At 39.9% G+C, this 10,804-nt stretch overlaps 1 protein-coding gene across 1 annotated transcript in view; it reads right to left on the reverse strand.

The window, feature by feature from the left end:
• HECTD2 (HECT domain E3 ubiquitin protein ligase 2) overlaps positions 1–10,804 on the reverse strand; it is a 137,203-nt gene that overhangs the window by 81,198 nt on the left and 45,201 nt on the right. Inside the window, exons 9-10 of the mRNA XM_030204820.1 lie at positions 9,435–9,583; positions 5,027–5,150 (exon numbers count right to left, since the gene is read on the reverse strand). Coding sequence (XP_030060680.1) covers positions 5,027–5,150; positions 9,435–9,583 — 273 coding nt within the window. The remainder of the gene's footprint in view (positions 1–5,026; positions 5,151–9,434; positions 9,584–10,804) is intronic.

Below are 10,804 nucleotides of genomic sequence, written 5' to 3' on the forward strand. Positions count from 1 at the left end.
GTTTATGGCGGGAAAAAACCGCCACGCCGGAGGAACGACCGGGACATTCATCGGTCACTAAACTATCACCCATCAAGGGCGAGTCAGGTTGTAAAACCCCCGCATCCCCTCTAGAAGCGCTCCAGCGATCCGGGGAGCGACCCTTTGCGCCCTCGCCCTCCGACGCCATTGCCACGAGGAGAAGAATCGGGGAACCCCTGCCCGCTATAAAAAGGTAAAATTACCTGCTTGCCGCTCCGAGCTGTAACGAACTGGTGTCCCAGTGAGTAGCTGCAATGAACGTTTAAAGAAACGTCGAATTAAACGCCTTTAAAGACGTTTAAAAATATATATATTTTTTTTTTAAACGGAGCCAGCGGGAGGGGGGAGAAAAGGAGGGACCTGGCACCACCAGGTTTGCACTTGCTCAAAAGAGCCCTCAACCCCAGGCCTCAACAAAACCTAAGGATTAGGCTTGGAGGCCTAGCCAGAGCTGCTGCTGTGTGTGACCACCACCTGCTGAGATAGAGAACATACTGGAGGAGTTTCCGGCAGCACATGACCACATATAGGGAGGCAAAAGTTTGCTCTCTATCTCCACCTGCTGGTAGATGGACACAACCCACCAGTCTATGGATTGATCAGCTTGATGATATGGAACAGATTTTCATTTTAGAAATACTTTTACTACAGCATATTTATACTTATTTTAAAATCAACCCTGCTGAACCATTCAGACCTAGACGTTTACCATTATTACCTAATTATGGGGGGCCTTTTACTAAAGCTTAGCACATGCTAACAGTATTAGCATGCACTAAATTCTGTGCATCCTATTTTATACCTAGGGCCCCTCTAAAACTACAGCAGAAGCAAATGCCAAAAGTTTTTTTTTTCTTTTTTTGCTGCATGGAATCACGGCAAACATCATCTATTGCTCTCTTCCTTCCTCAACCTGCCATTGTTCTGTGAAGACAACTCAGGAAAGAGGAATAGTGAGAAGAAAAAACTCAACAGAATGCCAACTTGGAACTCTAGAGGATATAGCAGAATATAAGAACATATACACACAGATACAGATGGAAATTATCTGGCTACCTCTAATATCACTGAATGTTGGTGGTACCTGAATAACTTCCAGCAGTTGTTCTGTACCTGGATATTTAGTGATGATTTCTGGGTGTATCGGTTGGCGCTGAATATCTACGTATAGATTTAAACATTTGAATTTAGCGCTGATCCTGGTGTTTAAATATTGAGGGTATGCTTTTCTGTAGCTTAAGGAGCTCAAGGGGTCATAATATGAAGTTGCACTGAGGAAAATTCAAAAGGAATTTGGGAATTTGAGAAACTAATTTTATATTGACTCCGGCAGAGATTATAGGAGCCAAAACAGTGGCAGAGTCCGAGTGCACATAGGATAGTTTATCCATCGCTACCCTGAGATAATATTGTAACTTTCTTCAAATCAGTCACCTTACTTTCAAATTCTTCCTACTTTTTTACTCATCTATATGTTACAACTTTGCCTTACCCTTCACTACCAATTATAATGTTCTATTACGTATTGTATTGTCATTGCAAGTAGTATACCATGCCATATTTTGTATTGTTAATTGAATATTTTTACTGCTGTAATTGCCTATTGCTCATGTTTGATCTATTCTTATTGTACACCGCTTTGAGTGAATTCCTTCAAAACGGCGGTAAATAAATCCTAATAAATAAAATAACCATCTCTCTGACCTCATGTGCAACTTTATATTAGTCACCTTAATTTCTAACTCTTCTTATTCTCTTATCTACCTATATGTTACATCTTTGCTTTACCCTTCACTATCAATTAAAATGTTTATTACGTATTGTGTTGACATTGTTAAGTAGTATACTATGCCATACTTTTTGTTATATAAATATCTTTACTGCTTTTATTGCCTATTGCTCATGTTTGATCTATTCTTACTGTACACCGCCTTGAGTGAATTCCTTCAAAAAGGCGGTAAATAAATTCTAATAAACAAAAAGCAAAATGAAAGAGATAACAGTGAGAAGGAAATGGCAGACAACTGGCATGAAAGAAGAAATTATATACGAGGGGAAGAGGCTCAAAGCAATGGAGAGGAAAGCTTATGGAAGTATGACCACGAAACAGAAGGAAGTGAGGTAAGGAGAGATGGGCAAGTGAGAGAAAGTGAGAAGTAAAACCATTTTTGGAAGGGGAAGAACCAGGCAGAAGTGAGAGGGTAGGGTAACAAGAGAAGATAGCCTATAGGTAGGAATGAAATAAGAAGCAACAGACAAGGGAAAAAATCTGAATGAACAACAATGAAAAAAATGATATAGATATAAAACAAGTTGAGAAACTAAATAAAATTGTTTATCATTCAAAAGAGTTTCACTGAAAGACACCTTGTGTATGCATATTAGCCAATGTTTAAAAAAAAAACCAAAAACTTATTTGTGTAAGCACACCTTAGTAAACAGGGCCCATATTGTCTGGAAATTTTCCAAAATTCTACCACAATTATTTAAAAATTATTTATTCTGTCAGCCCCGTATTCCAAAGGCCTTAATCATATAGCATGACCACTAACTTCCAGCTGCATTAAATGGATAGTGCCTCTAAAAATTCTCTGTCATCACTATGGCACTATGAAGGTGAAAAATGTACATGTGTAAATGAGCTCATAAAATTAGGTCATGCCTAAAAGTACGCACATGGCAAACCAGCGTGTTCTTGTATGATAGGCATGCTGAGGAACAGAGTTTCGAGGGAACATGTGTATACTTTATAAAATGTGTGTGTGTGTGTGTGTGTGCATTGCACAAATTGTATGCACAGACATTTACATCTGTTTTCAAGGAGTTGTAATGCCCATACTTTCAGTCTATGTTTGATTTCTGTAGGATTTATGCTAATATGTTATAAAGACACATAGATGTAAAATTGCTGTCCTAAACTTAAATTCATTAGTGTTATACACATGAAGGACAATTATATAAACCAGGTGCTACATTTATTCACCCATTGCATACATAAATGTTTAGAATACTATCAAATACATATTTGGGTGTGTATATATGCCAGTATGCCTCCTAAGTGCTACACTGTAAATATGCAATTATTTTGCATAGCACATGTTTGCCGAGGGGTGCATACACAGAAGAGCATGGGTGGGACTTAGATGTGGCTCCTTCTTATGTGAATAAAACAAAGTTACTTACCTGTAGCAGATGTTCTCTGAGGACAGAAGGCCGAGTATTCTCACATCTAGGCAATGCCATCCAACAGATCCCAGTGTGGATTCTGCCTAACACATATAGCTATTAGAAAATTCTAGCAGCGTCCGACCACACGTGTGCAAGTGCCTTCCTGCCTGACATGCGAGCACAGGTTCCTCAGTATGATAACATAGCTGAAGGAAAACAATTCCTAGGGGAGGTGGAAGGGTACATGAGAATACTCAGCCTGCTGTCCTCAAAGAACGTCTGTTACAGGTGAGTAGCTTCTCTTTCCCCTTCTCCGAGGACAAGCAGGCTGTCAGTACTCTCAAATTTGGGCTTCCCTAGCTACCAGGCTCACCAAAAACAACAATGCTAGGACAACAGGGACTCAGAATGCTGAGGCTTTGTAGTCAATCAACCTTAAAACTATGTACATAGTAGTTGTGAAGGTGCAACCTATAATAGAATAAAACAGGGTCTAAAAGGGTTGAGTTGGATTCTAGACACCAAACCAATTCTGCAAGTCTGTTTGACTGAACCAGCTGTCACACTGGATATCTTGCTCAAGGCAGTAGTGAGATGTGAATGTATGGACTGAAGACATCACAACCTTACAAATCTCCTTGATGGAGGCTGACCTCAAGTGGGCTGCTGGCATTACCATGGCTCTGACATTATGAGCCTCGACATGACCCTCTAGAGTTGGCTAAACCTGGGCATAAGTGAAGGAAATGAAATATGCTAGCCAACTGGAAATAGTGTTTGCGCCGATGACTATGCCGATGACTACCCCCATCCTGTTTGGGTCAAAAGAAACAAAATCCTGGGTAGACTGTCTATGGGCTTTGGTTCAGATAGAAGGCTAAGGCTCGTTTGCAGTCCAAAGTATACAGTATACTTTCACCAGGATGTGCATGCGGCTTTGGGAAAAATATTGGCAGAACAATTGACTGGTTTGGATGGAACTCCAACACTACCTTAGGAAGGAACTTGGGGTGTGTGTGAGGAACTAACCTACTGTGATAAAACCGGGCAGGGTGTATGCAAGGAACTATCCTATTGTGATAAAACCGTGTAAGGTGGATCAGCTACTAGGGCCTGAATATCACCAACTTTGCAAGCTGAAGTGACTGTCACCAAAAACACAACCTTTCAGGTTAAATATTTCAGATGACAGGAATCAAGTGGCTCAAAAGGAGCTCTCATCAACTGAGTTAGAACGACAAGCTTTAATATCAGCAACATGGAGCCCAAAGGCTTCTATTGCCAGATTGGTGACATTGTTTACACATCTCTGAGGTGCTACTTGTGAAACTAAATTTAACCAATTTATTAAATACCATCCATTAGTGAGGAATAGAATTATAAATGTGCATATAAAAAGATTTTTTGAAGAGTGCCCACAAAATTAATATAATGAAAAAATTGAAAAAAAAAAAATCACAAAGCACTTAGCTTCACTTCAGCAACTTGGACAGACAGTTTCACCGCAGCTAAATGAGGTACCCCATTTTGACATCCTCCTCAACAGCCAAAAATACAGGATAAAGCATCTATTTCTGTGCTGACAAAACTGCGACATTTAGTTCTTTCTTCTATTATGGACTTGCGCTTGTAGACATTTTCCAATAAATGTTTATTTCCCCGATTTAAATGTCATATTTAAAATGCCCCTCAACGTGAACCAAATTTTACAAATTCAGCCTATTATTTAGTATGTAGTAAATATTAAAATTATTGAATTGTAGCCTGAAATAATATAAAGAACATAATCAAAAGTAATTAAGAAACAGATAAAATATTCATGTTTATACCATCTTACCTGTGTGAGTTCACATAGTACTGCCAAGTCTGATAGTCTTCCAAGAGATCAATAAAATCCAAAGTAGAATTGTAAAAATCAGTGTAAGGAATTAAAGGAGGATTTGTAAGATTATTGGCAGCATCTGCAACAAAATATTTTTATCAAAACTCTTTATGAAAAATAGCCTTTGAGCTCATTTAATCTATTCAAAAAGATTAAAACATTCAGAAAGCAGTCCTATGTTTCAATGAGATCTATAAGAAATAAAGGAAGGGAAAAAAAAGAATGGAATAAGAAAAAGTAATGAAGCTAATATTTAAATATATATCTGGCTATCTTTAACCAGATGTACAAAGAGTTAACCTGTATGATTCTTTCCAATTAATTTAGGACAGGTATATTTGAGATGACTAACCAGCCTTATTCAGTTTTAAGTCATGCCTTCAGTCCTGCCCATACTTAACTGGTTAAATTTTAACTAGTTTGCAGCCTTTCAAACTTAACCAGAAAAATCTTTTGAATATTTGCTCCTAAGGAATAGCTAGAAATTAATCATTAAACTACTGTAGGTAGTTTCTCAACCAGTGGTAAGCATGTCACAAGACATACCTGTGAGGATAAGGGCTGCTTGCCATACCTGCTCCAGAACAAGGAGGACATGTATATACAAAGAGGCATGCAGGGAGCACATTAGCAAAGCTACAGGGGTTGGTAATGGGATTTGATATACCACCTTTCTGTGGTTTCAATCAAAGTAATTTACATATTATATATACAGGTACTTATTTTGTACCTGGGGCAATGGAGGGTTAAGCGACTTGCCCAGAGTCACAAGGAGCTGTAATGGGAATCAAACCTAGTTCTCCAGGTTCTCAGGTTACTGCACTAACCATTCCAATCCCTGTGGCTCCTTCCTCCATGTACTGGTAGACTGTTTTGAAGTGGAAGAGATTAGGAGGAAGAGAAAGAGAAAGACAATGGGGGATCAACAAGTTCTCAGCCTTCAAAGCCCATACTACTGGCTTTATATATATATGTGAAAAAGAGAAATGGAAGGAAGGGAAAAATAGAGTTAAGAAGGGACATAATACATGAAGGAAAAAGGAGGGAAGGGAAGAGAGTTTTTGAAATAGTGAAGAGTAAAGAGATGGAGAGAATGATCGGGGAAGACAAGAAAAGGAGAGGGGAGATTATGAGGAGGAGGAGGGAGAGAAGGGAAGGAGGGAATTTGGGGAGACAACAAGAAAAGGAGGATAAAGTGAAGATACTTACCTGTAAGCAGGTATTCTCCTAGGACAGCAGGCTATATAGTGTCACATGTGGGTAACGCGGTCTGCATTGCCTGTTCTGGAGCTTATATCAAGCTTTCACAAAGCTCCTTGGAGCGCAAATCTTGCTCCACCATGCATGCAGCAAGTGTGGGACCTACAGTACAATACTATAGCATAGGAGAAAAAGACAACTCTTCCAAGGGGAGGTGGGAGGGTATATGAGCATAAATAACTTGCTGTCCTTGGAGAATACTTGCTACAGGTAAGTTTCTCCACTTTCTCAGAGGACAAGCAGGCTAATGTTCTCACATATGGGGAATCCCTAGCTGCCAGGCTCACTGGAAACTAGAACCAATGATGAACTACACCTCGCAGCAGCAAGGTCAGAACATAGATAAACCTGAAACCACATGCAAATTGTTGGATGTGTAGCCTCTGACAGAATAAAAATGGGCCTAGGTAGGTGGAGTTAGATTCTAGAACCAAGAGAGAAGAGATACCACGAAGAAACTCAAAGTCGAGGAAGAGTGGGAATGAAAACCAGGGAATCCAGAGATTCTAGAACAAAAAATAATTCTTTATTACTATCTATCCAAATCAACTTATGTTGGGCATGCTGCTTAAGGCATGCTACTTGAAGCAGGAATGACATATGAATGTGTGGAACGAAAACCAAGTAGCAGCCTAGTAAACTTCCCAAATGGAGGCTAACGATAGAGCCAGGGCTCTGGTATTGCGAGCTGTAAGGAAGGATCCTTTCTGGCCAACCCAGCCTGGGTGTAAGGAAAAGAAAATAAGCTGGTAGCCAATTAGAAATTGTGCATTTCTGGTTGGGATGAAAGGAAACAAAGTTGGGGGAAAATTGTCTGTGGCACAGAGGCCATTTCAAGGAAAAAGGCCAATGCTTACCTGCAGTCTAAGGAGTACAGCACGCACTCGCCAGGAGCATGAGACTGTGGGAAGGATGTAAGCAAGACAATCAACTGTTATAGATACAACCCTGATATAAGCTGATGCAGGAACTCAGGGTATGTGTGGAGAGCCACTCTATGGTAATTAAATTTAGGTTAAGGTGGAACCGCCAACAGGGCCTGAAACTCACTGACCCCACGAGCTGAAGGAACAGCCACCAAAAACAAGACTGTCCAGGTCAAGGATGTCAAAGTGCAGGAAACCAAGTGGCTGAAAAGGAATGCTTATCAATTGGAGAGTTTGATGTTGAGGCCCATAACACATATGGAGGTGTAACTGGGGAGCTGTAACAAAGCAAACCTTTCACAAAGCGAGCAATGAGATGCTGTGAAGAGATGAATGTATCCCCTACATGAAGAAGAGAAGCACTGAGTATATTGAGGTGAACTCCCACAAAGTTGTGTTCAGACAAAACCCAGAAAGATGTAGAAGGTATGCAATCAAGACCTATTCAGGGCAAGAAAGGGGATCTAGGGCCTGTTCACATACCAGGCGGCAAAACTCCTCCACTGGAAAGAGGAACACTTCTTTGTAGAAGCTTTCCTGAAAGAGAGCAAGACCGTGGAGACATCCTCAGGAAGATGCAATGAAGCTAATGTGAAGCTCTGAACATCCAGGGTGTGAGCACCAAAGGCTGGAGAATAGGATGTAGAAGAGATCCCTCGTTCTGCGTGATGAGGGTTGGGGAACACTTCAAGCTCCATTAATCTTGGCAGGAGAACTCCAGAAGAAGAGGAGAACTCCAGAAGAAGAGGAAGCCAGATCTGCTGAGGCCAGGAAGGAGTGAACAGAACCCTGGTCCTGTGGTCTTGCCTGTGTGGCAACATAACCTGCCACATAAGAGTTGTAGGTACAAGTGAAAACACTATGTATACAAAGGAAAATATGGAAACAAACAGAGCAGATCAATGATACAGTTCACAACTTTATTATAAGATAATCACCTGACATAGACTATGTTTCATCCACAAGGGCTGCATCAGGGGCTTGCAATCGAGATAAGGCTCAAGGCAGAACAAAAAGACCAGCGAGATGCCGTCCTCCAAATCAGGTCAAAACATCCGTTCAATGGGCGGGCATCATATGATTACATCAATCAGCTGCTGGAAAAAAGCCTCATCTCGATTGCAAGCCCCTGACGCAGCCCTTGTGGGCGAAACACAGTCTGTGTCAGGAGATTATCTTATAATAAAGTTGTGAACTATATCATTGATTGATCTGCTCTGTTTGTTTCCACGTTGGATTTTGCGGATCATCTGCCTTCTTGTTTTTTGGGACCTACAAAGGAAAATATCCAGCCCTGTTTCCTTCACAAACTTGGTATTTCTAGTAAGGTCTCTTGAAATACAGTCGCAGTTTCAGCAGCCTGTCCCTGATGTGACTCCACAGTTCATTATATAACAGTTTTCTCACGCGTAATCACAGTTCCAAAAGCCTGTCCAAGATATGGCTCCACAGTTCCAACAGCCAAGGGATAATTGGCCTAGCTTGGCTGGTTTCAGTTACTTCACATACAATCCCTGGAGGCATAGACTTGCAGCTTTCTCCACAACACAGGGTGCTAACATCTGTGCTATGGCCAACCCTCTTGCCTGGAACTCCATTCAGATACTGCAGCCAAGCCCAAACATCCCGGGATGATACTCACTTGGGGCTTCACTGTTCTGTTCCACTCTAGGGTTTTTAATGTCTTTTCTGCCTAAGCCTCGCCCTCCTGGATCAGCAGGCTAACTAAGCTATTCCCTGCCATAAGGTAGCTCAGTTCCAGTTCCAGCCTCAGGGAGGGAGTATACTTAAGGAAGCCCTGCCTGTCTTCAAACTCCAGATGTTAATGTCATCAGCAAAGCAACTTTCCATATTGAAATGGGGACAATGAGGGTTATACAAATCGTAATGCAATGGATAATATTATTCTATTCCAAGTGATGTTTGGTCTCTAAAACCATATAAGTGAGCATCATTTCCTGAAATATACAGGGTCTTCAAGGTCACATTTTGTTTAACAGGATGCAAGTTTTTTTAGCTTCTGAAGTTGGAAAATAAATTTCTGCTAGAAAAATCTCCAAGCTCTGAAACTTAGGTGAATTGAATACATAATTACTATAATTTTATTAAACCTAAATTAAGCCATCATAACCATACTTTTATAACAAACACATTAAATTAAGGGAATAAAGCATTACTTAGTAAAGCCAGAACTTTGATTGCTGATGTAATCCACCAGGTACATTTTGACATGGGTGGAAATTCTTCGGGTTTTGAAGGAAATAGACAGATGGAAATAAATTGCAGCAGTCTATCTACCAGCTGCTTGAATCTTCTATGAAACATCCTAGGAAATAAAAGTTGTAATTAAACAAATGTCAGTACTATACCAATGGTAAGCTTTGTTTCTAGAGTGTTGAATACCCATACATAATCGAAATTATTATTTAGACACCATAAAATACAAAATCTATTTTAGTTGTTACATTTAAAAAAAATTGTACATGAATAATTTCACTGTACAATTCTCTAATCGTATCAATTCATAGCAAGCAAAAATTACAATCATTTCTACAGTGTTGAATACCCATACACAGGGCTTTTTTGTGGGGGTACTTGGGGGTACTGAGTACCGGCACCTTTTCCATTGTCTGCTATAATTGACCCATGGACCCCAAGTTTTAATGAAAGAGTTCAAGCTCTACACACCAATTCGGCCTTGTCATAGATTCTGTGACTGGTTGCAGAGGGCCTGGCTATTATAGGGTGGGTCCCTCAGTGATCACCCCACCCCTGAAGGGTGATCTGGCATTTGAGTATCGGCACCTTTTTCAGTAGAAAAAATGCACTGTCCATACATAATCATGAGAGATGTTATATTAATGTCTACATTTTCAGAACTTAATGTAGTAAAACTTGTTTCATTAAAATTTAGAATTAGACACCATAAAACATAAAAATACAAAATCTGTTACATTTTTAAAAAAATTTGTACATGAATAATTTCACTGTACAATTCTCTAATCTTATCAATTCATAGCAAGCAAAAATTACAATCATTTTTAATACTACACTGCATATTTGGCTAACTTCTCAAATCTTCATTTGAGAACTATGAAAACTGAATGGTTTAGTAGAGTACTACAAGTACATAGAACCTCTTTCTCTTGTGCCATGAGCTGCTGCTAAGTCACTGTTACTATTGGCTCATTGATACTAGTAGTCATGTGTCAAAGTTCCTCAGAAAGCTTCTCACTCTGCTAAATCTCTTAGGGATGCCATCCACTTTGCTCCAAACCTTAGTATTATCTGCAAAAAGACAAAAACCTTTCCTACTAGCCACTCCACAATATCCCTCACAAAGATATTGAGCAGATCCAGCCCCATGAAGTATCCTAGAAGTGCTCTACCCATTAACTATCTTTCTTCAGAGTGATCTTTATTTAACATCAGTTCTTCACAACTTTCATCATTTGTTTTTATGCAGTTGGTATTTAACCTAGGAGAAGGGTGGGAAAACTTCTCTTCACTGGAGCACATTTATGGTTCTTGCCTGCTCTAGAAACTA

Source organism: Microcaecilia unicolor, chromosome 5, assembly GCF_901765095.1.
Source record: "Microcaecilia unicolor chromosome 5, aMicUni1.1, whole genome shotgun sequence".
Lineage (NCBI taxonomy): Eukaryota > Metazoa > Chordata > Amphibia > Gymnophiona > Siphonopidae > Microcaecilia > Microcaecilia unicolor.